The sequence below is a fragment of the Muscardinus avellanarius genome (genome assembly GCF_963383645.1).
Source record: "Muscardinus avellanarius genome assembly, chromosome: 11".
NCBI classification, from domain to species: domain Eukaryota; kingdom Metazoa; phylum Chordata; class Mammalia; order Rodentia; family Gliridae; genus Muscardinus; species Muscardinus avellanarius.
This window is the reverse complement of record NC_137797.1, coordinates 46,064,749-46,091,531: the sequence shown is the minus strand read 5'-3', so window position 1 is coordinate 46,091,531 and position 26,783 is coordinate 46,064,749. Positions and strand designations below refer to the sequence as shown.

At 38.1% G+C, this 26,783-nt stretch overlaps 1 protein-coding gene across 1 annotated transcript in view; it reads left to right on the top strand.

The window, feature by feature from the left end:
* GLIPR1L2 (GLIPR1 like 2) overlaps positions 1 to 26,176 on the top strand; it is a gene marked incomplete at its 5' end in the record, with an annotated part of 32,548 nt that extends 6,372 nt beyond the window's left edge. The window contains 7 exons of the mRNA XM_080704829.1: positions 991 to 1,048; positions 2,485 to 2,953; positions 8,456 to 8,701; positions 11,024 to 11,127; positions 15,666 to 15,751; positions 25,500 to 25,526; positions 25,609 to 26,176. Coding sequence (XP_080560955.1) covers positions 991 to 1,048; positions 2,485 to 2,953; positions 8,456 to 8,701; positions 11,024 to 11,127; positions 15,666 to 15,751; positions 25,500 to 25,526; positions 25,609 to 25,946 — 1,328 coding nt within the window. The 3' untranslated portion in view covers positions 25,947 to 26,176. The remainder of the gene's footprint in view (positions 1 to 990; positions 1,049 to 2,484; positions 2,954 to 8,455; positions 8,702 to 11,023; positions 11,128 to 15,665; positions 15,752 to 25,499; positions 25,527 to 25,608) is intronic.
* Between the last annotated feature and the right edge of the window lie 607 nt (positions 26,177 to 26,783).

Here is a 26,783-nt window from a genome sequence, read left to right as displayed (position 1 = left end):
TCAAAGAATCAGAGTCTGCCAAGATACCAGTCTTTTTTTTCTGAAATAAAAGGAACACAGTGGGACGAGTTCTTTCTATTGTTAAGGCACGGCTTATCATTGCAGATGGATTAATATTTGTTGTGAGCAACAGTGCTGCAAGGTCCTAAGATTAATGAGTCACTTCACATACAATGTGTATCTTTCCAGAATGCCACAAAGTTTATTCAATACTCAAAAGGTATAGCACACAGAAATTATTAGAAAATTATCTTAAGTAAAGCTGAATTCTAAGTTTGGAGTTCAGACGCTGGGTGGCTGCTTTGTCAGAGCCAATTAGCAATGAATGAGCATAAAACAACACACTTCACACTAGCAAATCTAAAATTTTAGGTTGACTACATGTGGTAAACACCTAAATACTATAAGAGCACTTAAAATAATCAGCAAAATACAATACAAACAAACAGGGAGCAGGGAATAAAAAACTAAGTCCAGAAGTGGAAGAGGAGATTCAGGAATTGGCTTGGGTGTTCAACTGGTCAAAAGTTGCACTGATCTTTAGTCATCGAGAAGAGCAGTACCGGAGCAAATCACTGGGTGGGTGTCATACACACAGGCAGACTGTCATAGCATAAGCAAAGCTCAGTGCTCTACTCATAGTAAGGTCAGTGTCTTTACAGGACTTTCTGGGCATTTCCTCATGTTTCTGGAAAGTTCATCTAGACTTATCAATCCTGCCAGACTCCTGTCCCAATTTAAATGTAATGTAAGTGCAATGGGTTGAGATGTCAAAGTGGGTTCTTGTTCTTAGCTAGTTTAGGGAAAAAAAAACAGAAGTATCTGCTGAAAGTTTAAGCAAAGTTTATTATTACAAAGGAAGAAAGAAGGGACAGAACAATAAAGCACTGCATTAGAGAGATAAATGTAGTGGAGTGCCTTGAAAGTAAGACACTGAACTCTGAACACATAACATTTTTTATAATAACTCCTTTCTCCCATCCTGCTTAGCCAATAGTCCTCTTTTCCCATCAAAAGCAGATGCAGGCTTGCCAGTTATTTCTGCTGTGTAAGCCTTTTCTTACAGGGACAGGTAAGTCTGATTAAAATGTGTTACTTGGGTATTGAGGTCAGAGGACTGCATGGAAGAAGCCCACTTTGTCTTTGGTTTTAGTTTTAAGGCATGCATTGTCCACCTGTGTCCTGTGGTGAGTTCTTAGCCTTTTCCTATCTCTGTTTGCTAAAAAGTTTCTTATTAAAAAAAAAAAAAAAAAAAAAAAAAAAAAAAAAAAACTTGGCTGGTCCTATGGCAGTGGGTTACCAGAACTTATTAACGTTAGTGTCACTAAAAAAAAAAAAAAAAAAAAAAAAAAAAAAAAAAAAAAAAAAAACTTGTTTTACAATAAAGAAAAGAAAATGAATAGAGTCTTTTAAACTATGAAGGTTTTGTGCTTTAACTTTTGTGTAACTAGTAATTGCTATTGGGTTAACATAGTTTGCTTTTTTCCTTTAACTTTAACCTAAACTATTGCGAAAATCTATAAAATTCTAGTGTTCAGCTGGGCTATCAGCCAACTCATAAGTGACCAAGGTCAATCCTGGCTGTAGCTCTTGACTGACAGCTTAGAGGCAGAGAAGGAGATTTTAAGTATGACAGCTTTTTTTTTTTTTGATAATTAATACAACTCCTATTAGCAATCAATAGAAGCTCAATCCCCATCAGTAAGGATGTTAAATTCATCCAAGGTGAGAAGCCATTTTATGATCCAAGTGCTCAATATGAACTGCAGCATAGAAATGCTAGTTTGTGCTGGGGGCCATGCCCAGACAAGTTCCTAAAACTATATGCTGGCATGTGCCATCAAATTGTTCTGAGCTTTATGCTAGCATGTTAAAACAGGTTGTTTATGAGTTCTAAAACTGTTTTATATTCCATGTTCTATCCAATATTCCATATTAAATAGTGTTGAGAGAAAAAATAAAGATACTCTCACCTTATGAGAGTATGATGGTTCTTATACTCCCCACTCACAAATCTTGAGCTTTCCACTCTTGTATTTGTCTTGTTTCCTACAAAAAAAAAAAAAAGAAAACAGCAAAACAAACAACAAACAACAACAACAAAAAAATCTCAAGGAAAAAGTCCATCTTAAACCTTAAAGTGGATATTCTGATTTAATAAGTTATTAAGAAGTGTGCCTCACAACCAATTCCCAATTAAATAAGTAAAGATAAAAAGGGAGATAATTGAATTTTTATCTGTACCATAATGATGATTTCCCCTTATTTAGTGGGCTCCTGGGGCACATTCTTTATTCAGCAACTGGCATTTACCAACTAATAGTTGGCCCATAAACGGTAACAATCATTCAGAATCAGAAAACAACTCTTGGTACTATTATAGTCTCTTAGTGGAAAATAAATAAATAAATAAATAAATAAATAAATAAATAAATAAATAAATACTTTGATTTCCTCACTTAATGATGAACCCCCTTCACCTAGCTGGGCCCACATTCATTCCAGGCTTTCACCTCAGGGCTATCAGGTCTTTGCCCGCGCACCCTCCCCTCTCACACTTCCTGCCTCTCCTCTGGGGAGTTTTACCTTTGGTGCCTTGGTTCCACTAGCGCCAGGCCCCGCCCCACCCTGCCTAGCCCCGCCCCTCCCCGTGTATTGGCTGTCCGCAGGGGCAGGCTCGCGCCTGCGCACTGACCTGCGCCCCCCCTCCCTTGGCAGCTGGTGGACCATGTTGTTCCTCAGGCCCTTCACCCCGGGCCAGTCGCTGCCCCTGGCGCTCAACGGCGTTTTGAAGCTGTGTCTCTGTGAGCTGTGGCTCCTCCTGCCGGGTTACAGCGTGAAAGCCCGCGTTTTACCACATGAAGAGGATGTAGACTTTATCAATGAGTATGTGACCCTCCATAATGATCTCCGGGGCACCGTTTCCCCCGGAGGCGCCAACCTGCGCTTCATGGTGAGGCTCAAAGGCCCCGCTTTCCGCGACCTCCCTCCACTCTCTTCCCAGGCCTCAGTGCAGGTCCCCTCCCCAAAGACCAGGGATCCCCAAGAACCACGCTTTCAGTTTGGTTTTTTTGGGGGGGTTTGTTTCTTGTGGTGCTGGGAATGGAACCCAGAGGCATCCTACCTCCAAGCTACACCCCCAAGCCCTATTTTTTATTTTGAAACAGGGTCTCGACTGAGTTGCAAAGGGCCTAAGTAGTTGAGACTGACCTCAAACCGTGAATCTCCTAACCTTACTTTATTTTTTTTATAAAAAGGTAACTACCAACACAATATTTGGCTCCACTGGAAATGATAGCATACCTTTGTGGATTATGAGATTGCAGTTATGCTTATTGTCATTGAGTGATTTTACATACATGTAAACCGTGATCTTGGCCATCTTGTCAGTTCTTCAAGCTTCCTCTAATATCTAAGCACAACTTTTAAACATTTCTAATTTTTAAACACAATATTTCTAATTTGTCTTCTTCCTTCCTGATTTGGATTCACTGAGAACTAAAACCTGACTGGGCTGATTAAAAGGAGACTTGTGAACTGAAACTGAATACTTCCGTGTTCTACCCCAGGAAATAAGCATAAGGATGACATTGATGTCTATGGAATCACAGAGATATCCAAACTGCACACCACAGAGTTAATCATATTTCCACTCTGTCTTCAATCCTTCATCTGAAGATGCTTTGAACTCAATATCTTTACAAACTGTCTCTTGGACTCAGTTTATCACCTACTCCTACCATCAATCTTTTTCTTTTTTATTTTATAGGGATTCTCCTAATTAAATGTCTGACTGCTTGCACAACTTAGCAAATATCCTCTGCTATTAGGATCCACCAAATAGTTCTCAATGAACAAAAGGCATCTGATCAATGGATTTGTATTATTGAAAGAAACATTCTTTTTTCATTGGTTATGAGGGAGACTGACAGAGAATTTTCTCCTTGACCAAACTTTAGACAGGCTCCTCTGAACCCTCTTCAACAAGTTTAATCCTTGAGCCCTATCCTATGGCTTACATCATCTAGTTTTAGCAAAACTCCCACTCAGCCCAGTTTGGAGAGAATCTCCTTCCTTAATATCAGATAATTAAGTATCTGATAAAATTCTTCATCTTCTACCCTTGGTAAGTGATCACTCTGTACTGCCTTTAGCAAGAATACTGGCAGGCCAATTTAGCAATAACCTCTTTACCTTTGATTTATCTACTTAATAATTTCCCAACGACCCCCCTATTCTGCTCCATGGCTACTAATTTCCATTTATCCTTGCTATATTTGTAATTGGGCCTCATTCCTTTCCCCTATGCAGTCTTCTAAAGTCTTTACTAATGTGTTAACAGGTGACATGGTTAAGTTTTTTATTTAATAGTTAAATTGTTCATCTGCAACCTCCCTGCATGGAGAAATTTCTAAATATTTAATGGACAAACAAATGAGTATTCAGAAGCACAAAGGGAAAATTAAAAGATGGAGAATATAGAATGTAGAGTTCTCAAATCTAATAGATGCCATGGAAATAAAACCAGAATAAAAGGTAATAAATTAACAAACAGATCAAAGTCAATCACTAAGCCAAAGAGGAGAAGGAAAGGGGGAGGAAAGGGGGCAGGAATTGGGTAAGGACTAATTGTGTGATGTGTGCATATATGCCTCCACCATCTTGTACTCCATTAAGATGTATGACTAAATGTACTAATAAAACATTTATTATTTGCTTTCACACATTGCCGGAGCCAGCCGGCAAAAGTACGGGTTCCGAAGAGAGGAGTGAGGATTAAAGAATTCAATTCTGTGAATTTAATTCAAAGAATTTAATTCAATCATGGAAGGATCACCTTTCTACTCCTGGGTCAATATCTCTACTGGCTGATCCTGGGTTTATTTCTCTTGAAGCATGGGAGGGTCACCAATCTCTATTGGGCTGACCCCAGGTTTATTTCTCTTGTGTTATTTATACAGTTTCTTACACCGGTATACAATAATGACAAATCCAACTAATCTTCTCTCAGACCTTAATTACTTTGAACCCTCCATGACCCCAAACCTTGTTGACTCTGGGCGAAGGACAGTCAGCTGAGGGAAGGACAGTCAGAAGTATTATTTTAGTAAACATAAGAGGAAAACCTTAATGGCTCCCCACAACACATTTCTCTCTAACCACTCACTAAGTAGTTCTTGAAACTCTAGCCTCTATTTCAAACAATAATTTTATTCATGGTTGAATAAAGGAATATGAAATTATTACAATTTGGTTGCACAATCATGAGAAGCAATTAGCCAAAATGCTTATAAACATGGAGTTAAGAATTAGATTTCATGACTTTAACTAGGTTTCACAATCAATTGAGTCTCTGAAACTCTAGGCAAACTCTTAGCTGTGGGCCCCTGTAAATTCAAAAAGAAAGTTACTAACTTCCAATCTACCACAATGGAACAAGATATACATTCCCAATTCAAAAGGGAGAAATAAGAAAATACCAAGAGTGGATCGGATCACATCAAGACTGAAACCTAACAGGACACATATTAAACTTAGAACTCTATGTCCAGTATGCAGGGCACATGCTGGCATTGTAGGAACTCCAAAGAGTTTGGACTGCCCCACCCCTATAGCCTTGCCTGCTGGTGACAGCCCACATGACCATGACCACTCTGCTTGGCTCTACTCATTGCTTACAGCTTTCTTCAGCAGATGGTCCATGTTCCTGGCATCTTCAATTCCTGGGGTCTTTAATATAGCTTCAGCTTGCTCTCACAGCTTCAAGCATCACCCTCTCAAGTGCTGCCCATAGGAATTCTCACCCTGCTTCACACTGCCCAGATTCCCAAGCCTTCCCTGAAATCTTATTGGAAGCCTCCTTTCTCCCCACAACTTTTCATTCTGCATGCTTGTAAAACCAGCATCAACTGGATAATACCAAGGTCTGAGCTGACTCCACAGTAAGTAGGCCCACCTGCACCATGGCTGCAGTAGCCTTTGAATGCCTGCACAGCTAAGCATTGTAAAATGATATCTGGGGAAACAACTGTCTAGATGACCCTGTGTGAGCAGAATTTCAGTTTTGCTTCTTTGAGCCTGTGCTAGGTAGGGTCTATCGAATTCTCAAAACGGCTGCAAGCCATCTTTTCTACTTTTATGGGCTTTACTCTCTTTGGCAACCACACCTTGCTTACCCCAAATACTAAATGCACTTCTTTTAGGCCGGGCATGGTGGAGCACGCTTGTAATCCCCGCGCTTGGGAGGCAGAGACAGGAGGATCGCGCTGGTTCGGAGCCAGCCTCGCTGGTTTAAGAGACCCTGTTTCCACATAAAGTTAAAAACTAGGTCTGGGAGTGTAGCCCGTGGGAGTGTAGCCCGGAGGTAGAAGGGCTTCCAGAAACCCCAGTACCACCAAAAAAATAAAAAATAAAAATAAAATAAATGCACTTCTTTTCTGACCAAAATGCAAAGTTTTCAAGTCTTTCTGCACTGTATTTCGTTCCTGATTCTCACTGAAAATCTGGATAAAATCAGCCAGGAATCCCAGCGCCATAGTTCAGTTGCTGTGCTGCCTTGAAATTTCTTCTGCCAGATCAATGACTAGGTCAACATTTATTAGCTCATGAAGTCTTAGGACATGGACAAAACATAGACAAGTTCTTTGCCAGAATATTACATCAATATGTTCTTGTCCAGTTCCCAATAAAGTCCTTGTTCCCATTTGAATCTTCAAGAGCAGTCTACTGTTGAAATTCCTATCAACATTCTGAGCCCTGACCAGAATCACCCCTTAAGCTCCACTTATAGCAATCTAAGCTTTCTTGAAGATGCTTCTCAAAACATTTTTAAAGTCCTTTGGAACCACATGGTCAAATATTCACAGCAGTGATCTTATTTCTTAATACCAATTGCTTGTGATAGTCAGCTTTCCATTGTTATGAAAAATACCTGAGAAAACACTATAAAGAAAAAAAGATTTTGCCATGTGTGGTGGCACATACTTGTAATCCCAGCATTTGGGAGACTGATACCGGAGGATTGTGGTTCATAGTCAGCCTTAGCTACTTAGTGAGGCCCTTCACAACTTAGTGCAACCCTGTTTCAAAATAAAGAATTAAAAAAAAAATCAGTCTTGGAGGTAGAATGCCCTAGGATTCCATCTCCAGTTCCACAAAAAAATAAAATAAAAAATAAAATTGAGCTGTGGGTGTAGGTCAGAAGTAGAATGCCCCTGAGTTCAACTCCCAATACCCCCCCAAAAAAAGATTTATTTTGACTCACAGTTTTAGACATTTCAGTCTACAGTCAGCTGGTTCCATTCGTATGAACCTGTGATGTATCAGAGAGATACAACAGAGAGAGCTATGGCAGAAGAGATGCTCACCTCATGACAACTACACAGCAGAGCATGAGGGGACCAACCTCCTAGAATCTCCATCACCTCTCAGTAGTGCCATCAGCTTGGGACCAAGCCTTTAGCAATGGCTTTTGGGGGAAAGTTTGATTCAAACAATAATATATAATCACCATAGTATAAGGGAAAAAACCCACAAAATGCCCATATAAAATAATCAAATGTGTGTGTGTGTGTGTGTGTGTGTGTGTATTATTGTATGCACACATGGAGAAATGTATACATAGGCAATCTTTTTTTTATGCTTTTATTGGTGCATTATAGTCTCACATCATAATGTAAATCATGTTGACAATGATATACATACACACAGTACTTGGTGCCACCTCCCCACCTTCCCAACTCCCCATTTCCCTCTCTCCCAATACCGACTACACAGATTGACAATGGTATATTCACATGTATACACATAGTAGATGGTAGCATTTCCATTGATGGACCTCAGCCTTCCTCCTCCCTTACTCTTTCTCCCTGGCTCTACTGGAGTTTCTCCTCCAGTATCTGGAGATCCTGTTGTATCCCAAGCACTTCCTTGCTCATGCATATTAGAGAAAACATATGTCCCTTCTTTCTGTGCTTGGCTAATCTCACTTAACATAATGTTCTCTAGGTCTTTCCATCTTCTTATGAATGAGGTAATTTTGTTCTTTATTGCCAAGTAGAATTCCATTGGGTGTATTTCCCATAGTTTTGTAATCCTTTCATCTGTTGATGGACATCTATGTTGGTTCCATGGTTTTACTATTGTGAATTTGCTCCTATGAGCATGGATACACACACACACACACACACACACACACACACACACACACACACACATATTACTGTAGTTCTCTTGTTTCAACCCTTTGGAAAGAAACCCAGTCAGTAGTGGTACAGCCAGGTCATCATATGGTGGATCCATTCCCAGTTTTCTAAGGAAGCTCTACACTGACTTCTATAGCAGCTGAACTCGTGTGCATTCCCACCAACAGTGTATGTAAAAAAAAAAAGAATTATTATTATTATTATTATTATTATTATTATTATTATTTTCTTGCTTTTTGTGTTTATTTCAGACTTGGGATGTAGCATTATCACGAACTGCTAGAGCATGGGGGAAAAAATGTGTGTTTAAGCACAATATTCATTTAGAAGAAATACATATGGCCCATCCTACATTTGATGGTGTTGGTGAAAATATGTGGGTTGGCCCTGAAAATGAATTTAATGCAACTACTGCTATCAGAAGTTGGTTTGCACAGTCCAAAAATTACACTTTTGGAAATGAAAGTTGCTCTGGAGACTGTTCTTACTACATCCAGGTATTTCATGTTTATATCATTATTAATTCAGTAGACTTTGTAATTGCTTGACTAGCTTTATGTTTCAAACTATAAACTCAAATGGTAAAAGTATTATTTATAATAAAATCAGATTTATCGTCACTCCTATGTCTTCAGAATGTCCATACTTCCATCTATTATGTGAATTGTACAATCAGACCATTTTTGTTAGGGCTAGGGAGAGCTTTTGTGAGGTCCTGGAATCAATCACCAGTACTGCTTCAAAAGAAGAAGAGTGGGGAAAAAACCCTCAAAAGTATTCCTATAAACATAGTAACCTAATCTAAATAACCTTTCATACCCAAAGATGAAAGGCACTTTTCTAAAAATAATACACACTGGAAAAGGATACAAGAATTCAATAAATAAAAAATATTTACAAATTATTAACCAGAAACAACAAAAAATGACATATTTTTACAGCTCATTATACTACTATATAGACGGTTGATTAGAACATTTTAAGTGCTAATTAATAGCATTATTTCCTGCCTCATGTCCAACAATCCACTTTCACATTTTATAATCCAGAAATACTGAACCACTTTTCATTTACTGTACATACCTTTATATTTCACATAACACAATGTTTTATAATCATCTCCTTGTATATCTGATACTAGACTGAGGCCAGATACCTTGACTTCTCATCACATATTCTTAATACAACAGCATGGCATTATTTAAGTCTTTAATAAATATTTGTACCAGAAATCAACAAATTATTGAATGAACTCCCATGTTTATTTGAAACATGATTATTTTTCAATCATAAATCTTGATGTCATGATTTATGTAAAACTTCAAATTTTTTAACTAGTTCATATTGAACTCATATCTTTTATATCAAATGAATCATGCTGCAAAAATTTTTTGAAGCTGGGTGTGATGACACATGCTTGTAATCCCAGCATTCAGGAGGCTGAGACAGGAGGATCATGGTTCAAGGACAGCCTCAACTACCCTTTGCAAGTTAGTGAGACCCTGTTTCAAAATAAAGAATAAAAAATAGAGCAGAGGGTATAGCTTGGAGCTAGAATGCCTCTGGGTTTGCCAGTACAAAAAAATAAATTTTGATCAGGTCTTTATTTAGAAATTTATACTGATTCTTTATCTTATTCTTATCAAAGTTAGACTCCTTAATATAACTTCAGTGCTCTCAGTAAACTGAGAAAATTTACTCCCTGATCTACTTCTGTATGCTGTATATTCTCCTTAAGTCCAGTTTCCTAAGATTCTTGTTTCCCTCACTTGGCTTCACCTCTTACATTCTGTTTTCTGTTGTTTTAATCTAACGCTCTATTTTGTTTATTTGTTTGCTTGCTTGTTTGTTGTTTTGCAGTAGTGGGAATAGAACCCAGGGCCATTCTACCTCTGAGCTACACCCCCAGCCCTATTTTTATTTTTTTTTCATTTTGAAACAGGGTCTCACTGAGTTCTAAAGGGCCTCACTAAGTAGTAGCTGAGGCTGTCCTCGAATCACGATCCTCCCCTCAGGCTCCCAATGCTGGGATTACAAGCACGTGCCACCACACCCGGCTCTCACTCTATTTTTTAAGAATCAAATTTTCAAAACTGTAAGGATTTGAAGTAAATTTTTTAAAAAAGAAATGAGTCTACTTCCATAGAGGTTAACAAAACAAATGCTTTTTATTGAAGTATTAGAAATATACTAAAATCATAAATAAATTTCTGGAATGTCTTTCATTTATGTCATCTTTTTCAATTCAATCCTGTTTTTCCTTTTTATAGAGACCAGCTCTTTTCTTATTCATCTTTTTTCCCTAATGAAAACCCATACTTTGTCTTATTATTTCCTCAATAAAAGGCAGGAGAAATGCTGATATCATTCAGTTACTTTTTACTCCATCTCTTTTGCTTCCTTTCTATAACCTTACTCTTCCTCATTTTCTACTTTCTATTTACAACTTACATTGGCAACTTTTTTTTCTCTTTCCACTTGTCCCTCCTCTCTGACAATCTAGAACTTTCAGATTCAACCAGGAGTTGAAAATTGGTGTATCAGGTATGACTTCCTTTGGCTCTGAGTCTTTCAGCATTCTCAAACTGTTTTTTCTAATATAGTATTTGTAGAACCTATTAAATGTTTCTCTAAATAGAGTTTTGGAAATGGTGCTCCAAATTCATGATAACTTCTATGTCTAAATGAAAATAATCATATTCCCTTAATTGAATTGCTTGGTTGAGGGCTCTATGTGAGTGAAACATAGTATCATTCATAAAATGAAACAGTTATGTTTAGAAATAAATTTTATGTTTTCTTTGAAATTTTTATTCTAGCTTGTATGGGACAACACTTATAAAGTTGGTTGTGCTGTTACTGCATGTCCAAGAATTGGAAATATTATACATGCAGCACTTTTCATATGCAATTATGCACCAGGGTAAGTGGGTTATGTTCGGAGTTTTTACTTCCTCCCAGTGAACCGCTGGCTGCTTTTTAGCAAAGGAAAATGTCCAAAGACAATATAGGTCATGTTTCTTTAGGCTCTTTCAAGACTGATAACAAATTCCAATGGGTTTTGCTGATTACATATATTTATCTATTATTTCCTCCTAATCCAACCCAGTAATTCCAGTTGCAGTTAGGAGCTACACTCAAGATTTAAACTTGAAGTTCTAACTTCTTAGAAACTCAGAACCAGAGGAAGATTTATATAGAAGAGTATTAGCCTGGCATCTCTACCTACTTAAGTAATGATTGTTCAATTCAACCTTTAAAAAAATAATTTTCATATTCTAGTAAAGTGGGTATCTGTTTGTTTGCCTCACCAGATTTTTTTCAGACTAGTTATCAGACATTTTGATCACAGGGTGGTTAACCTATACTCCAGGCCTCAAATGCAACCTTTTATGCTGAGTAGCTTTTGTGTAGGTACAAGGGCAGAGGTCTCCCATCTCAGAGGATTCAGGAGAGGATAAGCTGTGCTTTTTTGTTGGAGACATCTATTTCAGGAGAAATGGTTAGGGCGGGAAAAGTAGACTAAGCTGTAGGGAAGGCAACTGAGTTAATTCTTCATTTTCTTGAGGACTAGTGCAGTGGATGGGTTTTGAATAAAACATATATACTTCTTGAAGTATTCTAAAAGTAGAAAAGTAAAATTGAAGAAGTTATATAAGATCTGCCAATGACCACACACTTGGATGTCCTTGATGGAAAATTTTCAATTTACAGATATCACAGATACCTTATTGTATATCAGTAAAGCCACCGTGTGTGTGTGTGTGTGTGTTACTGGAGATGGAATCCAGGGACATTCTACCTCCGAACTACATCTCCAGCCCTATTTTTTATTCTTTATCTTTAAACATGGTCTCACTGAGTTGTAAAGATCCTCACTAAGTAGCTGAGGCTGTCCAAGAACCACGATCTTCCTGTCTCAGCCTCCCAAGTACTAGGACCACAAGCATGCACCACTATGCTTGGTGAAACCTTCTTGATTAAGATGTGATTCCGAATTTGACATTTAGGCTTTTGAATTTTAATTTCTTAAAGTTTGGCCACTCTAGTGTTCTATAGTACCTAACCAGAGACTTATATGCCTAACATTTATAACTTCCAACTGCCTTCTATTAAAATGATTAGAACTACTAATACTGTCCCCCCACCCCTGGCCCACAACTTAAACATATATTTTCTATTTTTTTAATCTTAGATTATTTATATGAACTTCCCAATTCACATTTCCTTTAAGGACTTTTTTCCTTCTTTAGGTCTGGGTAATTGATTTAATCATTTCTCACTTCTCTTTTACTCTACGGCAGATTAAATCAACTGTGTAAATTTCCACTTATATTAATTGCCTTGTTTATATATCTATGTTTTTTTGTAGACTTCAGAGTAATCCATGATACTGAGTCTTTGGAACAATAGGCATTTCTGGATTTTGTAAATGCTTCAGGTTATTAAATGTCTTTTTTAATTTTAATTTTTAATTTTTAAATTTTTATTGGTGCATTGTTTTCATACATCTTAATGGAATACAAGATGGGGAGACATACATGTGCACATCAGCCAATTAGCCCTTACCCAATTTTTGCCACATTCCCTCCCCTTCCCTCCTTCTCATGCTTGGCTTACTGATATGTTTGTTAAAGTACATCATGTGCAATAGAGAATTTCCCTCTTTTCCCCTTCCATCCCCTTGTTGAATCTATAAAATCTCCTTCCTCATCTAGAGTTTCTCCTATGACCTACATTCCCTAGCTTTTGCATATTAGGAAGAGCATCTGAATCTTAATTTTTGTGACTGACTAATCTCACTTAGCATAATGTCCTCCAATTCCATCCATTTCCCTGTAAATAATGTAATTGTGTTTTTCTCTATGGCTGAGCAAAATTTCATTGTGTGCTTATCCCACAGTTTTGTAATCCATTCATCTGCTGATGGACATCTTAGCTGGTTCCATAGTTTTGCAGTGGTGAATTGTGCAACTATGAACATAGATACACACGCATTAATTTGGTTGTTTGCTTTTCTTTCTTTTGAATAGATACCCAGAAGTGGTATTGCTGGATCATTTGGTATGTTGGTTCTCATTCTTCGAGGATCCTCCATACTGTTTTCCAAAGTGGTTGCACTAATTTGCAGTCCCACCAACAATGTTTTAGAGTTCCTACCTCTCCACATCCTCATCAACAGTTGATTTTGTTTGTGTTCTGAATGATTGCCATTCTAGTTGGAGTTAGGTGAAATCCCAGGGTAATTTTGATTTGCATCTCTCTGATTGCTAATGATGTTGAGCATTTTGTCATGCATTTATTGGCCATTTTAATTTCTTCCTTTGTGAAGTGTCTATTTAAGTCACTTGCCCATTTTTTGATTGAGTTATTTGTTTTCTTAATAGTGAGTTTCTTGAATTCTTTGTATATTCTAGATATTAGTCCTCTATCAGAGAAATAGTTGGTAAAAATCTTCCTCCATTCTGTTGGCTCCTGGTTGACAGTTTGTTTGCTTTACATACAGAAGCTCTTCAGTTTAATGCAATATCATGTATTGATTTGTCTTCTAGTTTCTTGTGCCTGTGTAGTCTTGTTGAGAAAGTTTTTATCTGTGCCTATGTGTTGCAATGTTAGACCTATGCCCTCTTCAAGGATCCTCAAGGTCTCTGGTCTAATTGCCAAGTCTTTAATCCATTTTGAATTGACTCTTGTGCAGGGTGAGAAAGTGGATTTCCATTTTTCTGCACATGGTTAACCAGTTTTGTTAACACCATTTGTTATCACCACTTCTCTTCAATATAGTACTTGAGACTCTAGCTATAGCAATAAGGCAAGAAAAGGATATCAAAGGAGTACAAATATGAAAAGAACTCAAACTATCACTGTTTGCAGATGACATGATATTATACTTAGAAGACCCAATGAACTCAACCAAAAGGCTTATAGAACTGATCAACAAATTCAGCAAAGTGTCTGGATACAAAATCAATCTTAAAAAATCAAAAGCATTTTGGTACACCAATCTTAAATCCACTGAAAAAGAAATCCAGAAAACACTTTCACTTAGGATTTTCCACCAAAAAATAAAATAAAATACTTAGGAATAAACTTAACCAAGGAGGTAAAAGACCTCTACAAAGAAAATTATAAAACATTGAAAAATGAAATCAACGAAAACTTTAGAAGATGTAAAGAACCTCCATGTTCATAGATAGGCAGAATAAAATATCATCAAAATGGCCATTCTACCAAAAGTGATCTATACATTCAATGCAATAACCATTAAATTACCAATATCACTCCTCACAGACATAGAAAAATCAGTGCTTAAATTTATTTGGAACAACAAAAAAGCCAGGATAGCTAAAGTAGTTTTCAGGTATTGAAATTGCAGGAGGAATCTCAGTACCTGACTTTAAACTATACTACAAAGCCATAGTAATAAAAACAGCATGGTACTGGCACAAAAACAGATACATAGACCAATGGAGCAGAATAGAAGACTCAGAAACAAATCTACACATTTACAGACAATTGATTTTTGACAAAGGGGCCAAAAACATACACTGGAAAAAATATTGCCCATTAAACAAATATGTCATTTTTATAAGACAGGATCTTTTAATAAATTTGTACCAACTAGAAAACAAAATATTTTATTAATCATAAAATACTCCATAATATCCATTTTGGAAAGATACCTTTTGCTACAAACTAAAATGAAAGAAGCTTTAAAACTCACTTTTATGTTTAAAATATAATATTTTAAACATAAAATATTTTTATTTATGTTTTGCCAGGTGTTTTGCCAGGTGTTTTGCCAGGTGTGGTAGCACATGCCTATAATCCCTGCACTTGGGAGGCGGAGACAGGAGGATCACGCAGGTTCGAAGCCAGCCGCGCTGGCTTAAGAGACCCTGTTTCCAAATAAAAAAGTACAAAATAGGTCTGGGAGTGTAGCCCAGAGGTAGAAGTGTTTTCAGGAACCCCAGTACCACCAAAAAATAAAATAAAATAAATATATATTATATATATTATACTGTTTCATGCCGGGCATGGTGGTGCATGCTTGTAATCCCTGCGCTTGAGAGGCTGAGACAGAAGGATTGCACAAGTTTGAAGCCAGCCTCAGCTTCTTAGTGAGGCTCTCAGCAACTTAGTGAGACACTGTTTCCAAATAAAATATAAAAAATAGGTCTGGAAGTATAGCCCAGAGATAAAAGCCTCTGGGTTCCACCCCCAGTACCACCACACACACACAAAAAAAAATTATAATACTGTTTTAAGGATGTGGGAATTAGTTTCAGAGGAGACAATTTTCTGGGAAGAGAAAAAGGGAAAGAGGCACATTTTCCAACTGAAATACTTCCTTGAGCACATGTTTTAAATTATCTTTTAAATAATTAAAATTGATAATTATATTATTTGAGTAAGATGTAAGAATTGAACATTTTTCTAATAATATTCTCTTTTTTATAGAGTAACTCTGATGAGAAAGCCTTATCAAGTGGGAATATTTTGTACTCAGTGTGGCTATCGAGACCGTTGCACAGATTTGCTATGCAGTAAGATAAAGAATATAACTTTAAAATGAAAAAAATCTATAATGCATATAACAAAAAAGTTACATGTTTGAACACTTTTTATTGTGATGTTAATATTTGTTCCCCCCATATACTAAAATCTCCCAAATATTCACAGAACAAAATGTAGAAAATATGTTTGATTACATATTTTTAGTTTTTTAAAACACAACGATATATATTTTAACATATATAATTATAGCTGTAGTATACAATGCTTTAAAAATATGATAACTCTTATGTTTATCATTGTGAGGAACTTCCTGACCCTTTTCCAAAGTGGACCCTTTTCCCACTAGAAGTGTATCAGGGTCTTAGTTTCTGTACATTTTGTACACACATGCTATTGTATATCTTTTGGATTGTGAATATATCGGTGGGTGTAATGGAGTAACTCATGGTTTTGATTTGCATTTCCTGAATAAAGATATTGAACATAATATATATATATATATATATATATATATATATATATGAATAAATTCAGGTCATATTATAGTTTTGTGCTAAAAACAAGAAAACAACCATGAACTAGTGGACAGTTTTAGTGTAACAACTCTCCTGGGATGAACCCACCCTAAAGATTCTGCTCCTTTTCCTCTTCTTTCTGAAAAGTTCATTCTTAGAGCCATTAGGTAGGTCATGAGGAGGTGAGCATCTATATAAAGAAGCAGCAGGTTGGTATCCTAGAGCTTAAACAGGATGACGAGATACATGACACACAGTGCAGTGGACGCAGGGCTCCACATGTAGTGTGTGTGTCCATACAAGCTGAGCAGGGAGAAGCCAGGCAAAGGGTGTCAGAGTCTGCACAGGTGAGGAAGGCATACAGATTGGGATGGACTGGCACTGGTGGTTTGAATTTAAGCAGAATGAGGAGAGGAGTCCTGTATAGGTGTGGCCAAACAATAAGTATGAAAACTTAAATAAGAAAGGAGGGCCATCCATGTTTACAGGCAACCTCACCTGAGTGGTCAGAGTTGGTACTTGCTAAGGAAAGCTTTAGTGTGGATAAAGTGGCCTGGCACAAATGGGAGTCAGAGTCCTAGTGTAGGAAACAGAGAACCCACACATTGTAGGAGTCCAGAGCTGATTTCAGAGGCTGAGAAGCCTAAGAATATGTCTAAGTGGAGACCCAGCTTGTAGATTATCAGATGGAACACAGGACATTGGGTTAAATTTGAATTTTAGATAAGTAAATTTAATGTCATGATGTACCTAACAGTGTACAGAATATCTTTATACCAAAATTCATTTGTTGCCTTCTCAAATTCAAATTTAACTTGGATCTTTTATTTTTATTCATTAAATATGGCTGGTAAGCCTTTTATGGAGTGTCTGAGCTGAAGTACTGTGAGAAGAACACTCATGTGAGGGAGGCAGTAGAAGCAGTGGTGGTATATTGGAAGCATATTGGGAGGTTGATGGGAAAAAAAAGTAACAAGGATAATGGAGACTCATTTTCCCACTGAGAATGAACTTAAATATGTAAAGGAAGAAAACAAGCTTGAACCTTGTGGTGGTGAATTGGAATTAGAGGTTCTAAAACTTTAGGATTTGGGTAAAAATAAGTAAACATGGATATAAATGTATGTGTATGTATCTATCTATATATGCATGTTCCTTAACTCTGAGTAGGCCTTGGAGAAGTTGTTCATCAAAACAATGAATATTACTATCACTCAGACCTAGTTTCCACTTTGCAATATGCAAGAAAAGAAACCAGGACTCATTGCAAAACACCCTGGTTCTAGGGTTAAGACAGAAAAGGTGTAAGATGAATCCAGAACATCTTTTATATTCAAAAGAAATAAAGTACTCAAAGAGTGATGGAGATATGAAATGAAAGGGACATAGATACCATATTAAAGATATTTCACTGATATGTGAAATAAGACAATTTGAATACCAAAATAATGTAATAGAAATAAGGTTATACACATTACATAAAATAGGAAGCCATGAATTCATACTCACACAAAGTAATAAATGAATAAATAAAAAGTTTGAGGAGAAACAGTGCATTTACCTACTTTTTTAGTAACTCCCTATCAAAATACTTTATTACTGTGGGGAAAAGAGTAACTCCACTATGGAGCAGCCTGTCAGGCATCAACCTAGTCAGGTGATCAAAATGAATATAATTATCAATGAGAAAACCAACAGTGTGCCACCTGAGAAGATAAGAGTGAGAAGAGCACAGCAGTGTCTTTAGTATTCCCAGCAAAGATACACAATCTAGCCTCACCCCTCAGCAGGCTCCAATCCCAGCCTCGGAGGCCACAGCACCAGCCTTGCCTCGAGGCAAGCTCCAATCCTGGCCTCGCTGGCCCCGGCACCAACCTCACCCCTTGACAGGTTCCAATCCTGGCCTCAGAGGCCTCAGCACCGGCCTTGCTTTAAGGCAGGCTCCTATCCCAGCATCGCTGATACCAGCACCACACCGGCCTCACCACATGACAGGCTCCGATCCTGGCCTTGAAAGACCCGACACCAGCCTCGCCTCACGGCAGGCTCCAATCCTGGCCTCGCTGGCCCCAGCACCAGCCTCACTGCATGGCAGCCTTTGATCCTGGCCTTGTTGGCCCAGCATTGGCTATGCCTCTTGGCAGGCTTTGATCCCTGCCTCTAAGGCCCCAGCATCGGCCTCACCATGAGGCAGGCTCCAATTCAGGCCTTGGTGGCCCCAGCACCAACCTTGCCTCATGGAAGGCTTCGATCCCAGCCTCACTGGCCCCAGCACAGTCCTTGCCTTAAAGCAAGTTCATATTCTGGCTTCAGAGGCCCCGGTACCAGCCTTGCTGTGCAGCGGGTTCTGGTTTCTGTCACTGTGAGCAGGTTGTCCACAGATGTTCCCTTTTATCTTCCTTTTTTTTTTTTTTTTTTTTTTGGTGGTACTGGGGATCCTTCTGCCTCCAGGCTACACTCCCAGAGACCTATTTTTTATATTTTTATTTGGAAACAAGGTCTCTTAAGCCAGCAAGGCTGGCTTCGAACCTGTGCAATCCTCTTGTCTCCGCCTCCCAATTATAAATGTCTGCCACCATGCCCGGCCTTCTTCCATTTTTTTGTTTTTAATATGAGAAGCAGTACATGTCTTTTGCAAAATCTGGGAGCCCGAATACATAATGGCAATGAATTTTGTCTCCCCTCTGAAGGCAGAGGTCTACAGATTCACTTTAGAGAGCAGGCTCTGCTGCTCCAGGTGCACCCTGGCCTCCAGGGCTGTGCAGGGGAGCGCCGTGGCCATGAGGGCTAATGTCTCCCAGAACATGCAGTATGGCAGTCCAACCTGGCTATGCAGGGCTCCCTCTGATATGCCCAGACACTTTTAGCATGTTGTCCAGAATTCCCAAGCATGTGGGGCAGGAGCAGTATACTTTTGGGGAGATTTCCTCAAAATCCATGGTGGATTGGATCTGTCTGCCCCTCCAAATATTGGTCACCACCACCGCCACTGCCACCACCGCCATCTCAGTTCTCTCCTGAGCACCTTTCCCACACAGCATGTTTTCCAGAATTCCCGAGCATGTACAACAGAAGCAGTTTACCTTTGGGAGATTTCTTTAAAATTTTAAGGTGGATTGGATTGGATCTCTGTCTCTCTCAAATACTGGCCACTGCTGCCACGGCCACGGCCATCTTGGTTCTATTCCAAGCTCCTTTTTCACACAGCATGCTGTCCCAAATTCCCAAGCATGTGCAGCAGTAGCATTCTACCTTTGGGGAGATTTCTTCAAAAGATCATGGTGAGTTGAATCAGATCTCTGCCTCTCTCAAATACTGGCTGCCAACACCGCCGTTGCCACCACCATCTCAGCTCTCTTCCAAACACTTTACCCACACAGCATGTTGTCCAGAATTCCTGAGCATGCGTAACAGTGGCATTCTACCTTTGGGGAGATTTCTTTAAAAGATCAAGGTAGATTGGATCAGATCTCTGCCTCTCCCAAATACTGGCCTCCGCCATCACTGCTGCCGCCGCTACCACCATCTCAGTTCTCTCCCAAACACTTTTCCCACACAACAAGTTGTCCAAAATTTCTGATCATGTGCGGCCATAGCAGCCTACCTGTGGGGAGATTTCTTCCAAAGTTCAAGGTGGATTGGATCAGATCTCTGCCTCTCTCAACTACTGGCTGCCACCGCTGTCTCAACTCTCTCCCAAACAACTTTCCCACACAGCATATTGTCCAGAATTCCTGAGCATGTATGGGTAGCAGTCTACCTTTGGGGCAATTTCTTCAAAAGTTCAAGGTGGATTGGATCGGATCTCTGCCTCTCCGAAATACTGGCCGCTGCTGCCCCTGATGCCACTGCCGTCCTTCTGGTTCTCCAGTGAGCTCCTTCCTTACATGGTATGATGTCCAGAATTCTTAAGCATGTGTGGCAAGAGCAGTCCTCCTTCGTGAAGATTTTTTTCCAAAAGTTCAAGGTGGATTGTATAGGATTTGTGTGCATCTCCTGAATCCTGGCTGCTGCCACCACCATCTTGGCCCCTCTCCAATATTTTTTTATTAAGAGAAGACAGTATGTGTGTTTTGAACAGGTGATGGGATCGAGCACTCAGCAGCAATGAATTTTATCTCCCCTCCAAGAGTGGAGGCCCACAGCCTCACCGCGTAGAGTAGGATCTGCTGTTCCGAGCACATCATGGCCCCCAGCACAGCATAGAGGAGGGTGGCGGCCTGTCGCACTGAGTTCCACAGGATGCGCATCTGGGCTTCCTGCCTGGCACTGCTGGGCTCCCTCCAACACGCCCAGATCATTTTTCTTACAAGGTATGTTATTAAGAGTTCCACAGCATGCATGGCTGAAGCGGTCTTTTCTCTAATCTCTTCTGGGATGTTCTTCCAAAAATCACTTTTCTTGCATAGTGAGCGCCTCCTTGTCATTCTGCTTCTAATTCTGCCATTATCCACTCTCTCTCCTGTATTCTAGATAGGAAGTCACTGCTGGAAATGGCTCCTTAAGTTGTCCCAATCAGATATTAAACCAAAATCTGGTGTCCAGGGCTTCTCTGAGTAATGCATGTCCTTTGCGGCAGCTGCCGCCATCTTGCCTCTCTCCTGGCTTATTTTTTAAATGTGAAGATGATGAAAGTCAAAGAAAGAATGAAAAAATGTCCAAAACCAAAGAAAACCATGAGAAAACAATGTACCAAAGAAAACAATGTCCCAGTGACATGAAAACCAAATTTATTACTTGATTCTGAATAAGATTATTTCGCTCTTACGGACATTATTGGTAAAATTGGCAAAAAAAAAACCAGGTCATCCTGAAGATTAGATGGTGGTAATATAGGTGTTAATTTCTTGATTTTGATCCTAATATTGTCCTTATGTAGAAGAATGTCTTTGTGTGAAGAAAATATACAGTAAGTGCCCTGGGGTTAGACTTGAGGTACTAATAAATAAAAAATTACAGATCATATTGAAAAATATCACAAGAAACAAAACTGATTAAAACCAATAGGAAATGTGAATGTCATGACTGAGAAATGCAAGGAAATAATTAAAGAGAAAATTATAAATATTCACTGATAAATTCAACATGGGATATATAAAACTAGAGATAAATAAATAAATAAATAAATAAATAATAAAACAATTTTACATAAATACAAACACCAAACCTAAACATTGAAAGTACCTACTATAGCCGGGCATGGTGGCGCACGCTTGTAATCCCTGCACTTGTGAGGTGAAGACAGGAGGATCGCGCAGGTTCGAAGCCAACTGTGCTGGCTTAAGAGACCCTGTTTCCAAATAAAAAAGTATAAAAAAAAAATAGGTCTAGGAGTGTAGCCCGGAGGTAGAAGGGCTTGCAGGAACTCCAGTACCACCAAAAGAAAGTACGTACTACATGCAAGGAAAACATGAGAAAAAAGTCATAATTGTTATACCCTAGTAAGTTGGCAGAGTTGAGTATAAAAAAAAAGACTCCTATAAATGGACCACGAAATGAATAGTTATTTATTAGACAATGTAATAGTATCATTTGAGTCAGGAAATCAGCCATTCTGAGTATTCTAGCAATAAACTATTTACTTTAGGAAATGGGTTTTATATGAATATCATAATAAACATTGGTTGAGGAGCAAGCTCAGGGAAATTGCTACCAAAATGGAGAGAAGCAGAAGCTAATCCAGTAGTTCTGTATTGTTCCACAAAGCCACTGTGACTCTTATAGTCATCCAAATCTCTGTCAGGCTTACAACCACCTCTGAAAAAGGATTGTTTGTGCTTCTCTTTTATCTTCCAAATTTCATTTGTGTAATTCATTGGTAAATTCTAACATAAAGCTGTGAGAGAAAAGAACTCATAAAACTGTAGTTTCTGGTTTTAGTTCTACAATACAAAATTCACTTTATACTAGCATGGCAGTGATGTCACATTGGTAATTGACAATCCCATTTAATAGGAAAAAAATCAATGGTCTTACATTTTTGTACTATGACAGTTAATGCTAAGAAACAGTGCAGTGCTCCTGATTTGTCCTTAGTGCAAGAAGTGTCATCTGAAAATGAATATATAATCAAATATATTATTCAAGTACAGACAAACAGATGGTTATTCTAGGACAGTGCAATAACTACTTGTGGTATACTGTTCTCATGAACACTGGTTCTGTTAATTATACATGATGATGATCACCAAAAAGATGAATAGAAAAGCTGCAATGAAAAATATTTGTAAGCACTGAACCTTAATCACTAGACTAACACAAATCTGATTATAATTATAAAAGAAAATGTAAATAATATAAATTTTGACATTATAAAAATGGTGTATTTGGTAAAACTTTTGGAGGAGAAAAAAGTAGGTGCTTATTTTCTTATCATTTATAGCTAGGAACCAAAGATATTAATTTAAAACTATTTAAAGTCAGGCATGAAGGTGCATGCTTGCAATCCCAGTACTTGGGAAGCTGAAACAGGAGGATTGTGGTCTGCAGCTGCGAGCTTAGCTACTTAGGCCCTCCACAACTTAGTGAGACCCTGTTTTAAAATAACGAATAAAAAATAGGGCTGGGAGTGTACCTTGGAGGGACAATGCCCCTGGGTTCCATCTCCAATGCCATACATACATACATACATACATACATACATACTAAAAACTATTAAATCAGCTGAGCATGGTGACCATGCCTGTAATCCTAGTACTTGAGAATCTGAAACAGGAGAGTTGCAGGTTCTCAGCCAGCCTCAGCAACTTAGCAAGGCCCTGTTTTAAAATAACAGGACAAGATGGCAACTGTGGGACACAGTACATCTCAGTCGCTGTAACAATGAAATTCAGCTACTGTGACGGCAGTTCCTTGACAAGAGAAACTAAACAGTGAAGAGACAAACAAAAACACAAAAAATTGAACCATGGTGAAATAAACTCCAGTAGACAGAATAGGGTATGGGAAAGTGCCTGTGCACACACCTGTTCTTGTGAATATTGCTGCTGCCACTGAGCTATGCCCTCTTGGTCCATACACTCATGCAGAGTTTGCCAGCACTGTGACCCCAAGAGATGCCTGCAAAGAAACCAGAAACTTAATGTGAAGTAAAAGGTGGCAGATCTTCAGCATCTTAAATGTTCAGCACCTTACTTCAGGTACAAAAGAGATTCACATTCCACATGCTGGTCCCCAAACCTGCAGCACCTGCAGCAGCACACTTTGTCAAAGAACCAGATCCAAGCAGGACAATAAGTTAACTGTGCTCAGCAGGAGACTGTCCAGGACAGTCGCAGGAACCCCTGTGGTTTGAGATTTGGTGGTCTACCCCTGAGGAGGTCTAGTCGGAAGCTGCTACCAAACATAGCAGAGACAAAGGAAAGGCCCATAATTCCAAGATCCCAGCACCCACAGAGGGTTTCTGGAGATCCCTGAGATTACACTGAACACTTGTGACTAGTGTGGGTAGAGAAAGAGGTGAAGGAGAAAGGCCTGCAGAAAGCACAAAGCTCTACACTTATATGGGTTTTATTCCCAGTGGCATCTAGCAACTGCATAGAAATGCCCATAGAGAGCTTGAAGACCCAAGCATGCAGTGCAGAGAGGTACCAGTGGTGCTCAGACACCACGGCACCGGCTCTGACAGAGAGACATTGGCTCAGGGTTCTAATCATTGTAGGAGACCCAAGTGGGGCTTCAAACTGACATTATTAATATATGTTACTGAGCAAATGAGAGTACTTGGAACATGCTCAAGAGCTTACTATAGCAAGTAGACATTAAACAACTGAAGTATCCACACAGACCAAGGAGGACTACAGAGGCCAAGTCAGTATCATACTTATATATATTTATATATATCATACTTATATATATTTGCAGAATTTTTTTTATTTGTTGTTGTTTTACTGGTTGTTTGTTTATTTTCTGTTATTTTTATTTTCTGTTTATTTTATATTACTTTCTGCATTTTCCTCACTTCCCCATTCCTTTTACAAGCTTTCTTTTTTTCTATCTAGTCTCTACAATTCGTTTGTCTTATATTCAGTCTATTTCATAACACTATACCTAAATACTCTACATTGACTACTGCAATCCTCCTATATATTCACTATCTCTCATCTCTATCATATATCACCTTACTACACTTAAACTCTTATTCAACTTGATCATACCCTCTACTTTATCCTGTTTCTGCACCCATCACTCCAGTACCTCCCCCCTCCCCCTACCTTTATCATTGAATACAATACAACTTCCCTTTGTATATACCTGCTGACACCTCTAAATCTGTACAGCTAAGAATGAACCAAATGGGTGAACTATAGGAAGGGACTGCCAGACACTAAAGATAACCTAACCATAGCTGATAGAAGGAAATACCCAACAGCCTGCACATTGAGGCTTAAAAATGCATAGTCCATAAGATCAAGCAGAAAGTTTTAAAATTAATCTTAAAGATCCAAAAGATTTAAGAGACCCTGTTTCCAAATAAAAATATCAAAAATAGGTCTGGGAGTGTAGCCCGGAGGTAGAAGGGTTTCCAGGACCCCAGTACCACAAAAAAAAAAAAAAAATCCAACAGAAGGTCATTTCATCTCCAAAGTCCCTGAAGAGCAAATTCTAATTTTCCCTAATGGGACAAGCCCAGGGTGACATTGGGCTTCCTATGTGTGTGAACTCATTTACCCAGGAATGGTTGTCTCACCATCTCTGTGTAGGTGTGCAGGTGACTCTGGATTTATTTTCTGAGTAACATTGTAATATTATTAAGGTATATGGCTAAAAACAATTAATTCCAGGATGTAGATTTAACTTTTTCATCTCAGAAGTTAAGAGCAACTGAAAGCCCTGGAAAATAAGAATTAATTGAAGAAAATTAATGGATTTATAAGATTAATTTGGAGTTATCAGGGTGAGGGAGAGATGAAAATAAGAAATATACATTGTAGAATCCTACATTGTTGAATCTGTAACAGTCTTTAGAGTGTAGAATTGAAGTGACATTTATAAGTTGATAAAATGATTTAGAGACAGAATTAGTCCTATAACCATATCTCTTCATTCATATTTTCTATATTCTCTAGCAGAGGCAGACTATTAGTAAAAGAAAATATATAGAACTTTATGATCAGCTACTGGTTACAGAGAATACATAAGAAATGGTGGCATGAAGCCTGAGAAATAAGAGAAAATGGAACCATTGTTAGAGAAATTCTTACAGAGAAAAAAATATATTTTATGTATTTCTTTATAGGCTTTCTTTTTTTTTTATCCCTAGGTAATGCTGACCGTGACCAAGCTATATGTATGTATCATTGTCCTTTGTTTCTTGAACAATTTAGCTACTTGATATGAAATCCAGCTTTCAATTACTTCTTTGTTTACAGATTACCAATTTTGGTATCCAAGATGGGAAGTGCCCCGACCAATTGTGTGTGATCCACTGTGCATGTTTGTTTTTTTAGTAAGAACGCTATGTCTTACAATATGTGTCTTAATTGTTCTGATAGTACAACCTCTGTTTCCAAATATTTTATTGGAAAGGCAGATGGTGTTTACACCTGAAGAATCCGAATTAGAGAAAGAAATGAAGAAAAGAGAAAAGAAAAAGGAAGAAAACACAATTGAAATAGAGGAAAAGGAGGAGATGGAAAAAGAAAGTGAAAGGGAGAAAGACAAAAAGGAGGAAGAAGTGGAGGAGGATGAAGAGGAAGAAGATATTTAAACAACATAAGCCAAAGATATATTTTAAAAATAAAAAAATAAAACACTGATCTTTAACAGGAAAGAAAATACACCAACCATTATTGCAATATTCTAATTTCCTCTCTTCCCAGTTAGTAAGTTTCTCAAGTATTACATTAGATTGCCCATTGTAAGTTACTCAAGACCCTTCTAAGTTTAGAACAACCATTTAATAAATATTGGCTTTTTATGTTTAATATTACTATCATAGTCAGTGTTGGTGGTATTCTTCATGTGATATCAGTGTATCAAATATTAATCTTTGTGGAGTGTGTTTTGGAATGGTTTAACTAGTACCTGTATATCCTGTTAGATAAATTTATTATTTCTACTTCATGTTAAATACTTCATTAAAGACTTGCTGTAATTGTTGTCACCAAAGTCTAGTTAGTGCCAAAAAATTAATTAGTTGTTATTGGGAAATATACCCGCTTCTAAATTTATATGATAAAATAAAATACATTTTCAAGTTATTTACTCGTAGTTATTAGCATATTTAATAAAGTCTAGAAATTTGTAAACTAAATTAACTACTTACCACAGTCATTCTATTAAATAAATTGAATACAAGTTTCCAGCATAGAAAAATACATCAAATGGCATAAATTCTGTGTGTGTATGTGTGTGTGTGTGTGTGTGTGTGTGTGTGTGTGTGTGTGTGTATGTGTGTGTTTTCCTGGGGAATTGAATCCAGGGGCATTTTACCTCTGAGCTATATCCCCAGTTACATTTTATTTATTTGGAAACAAGATTTCACTAAGTTGCTGAAGCTGTCCTTGAAATTGTACTCTTCCTGTCTCAGTCTCCCAAGTATTGG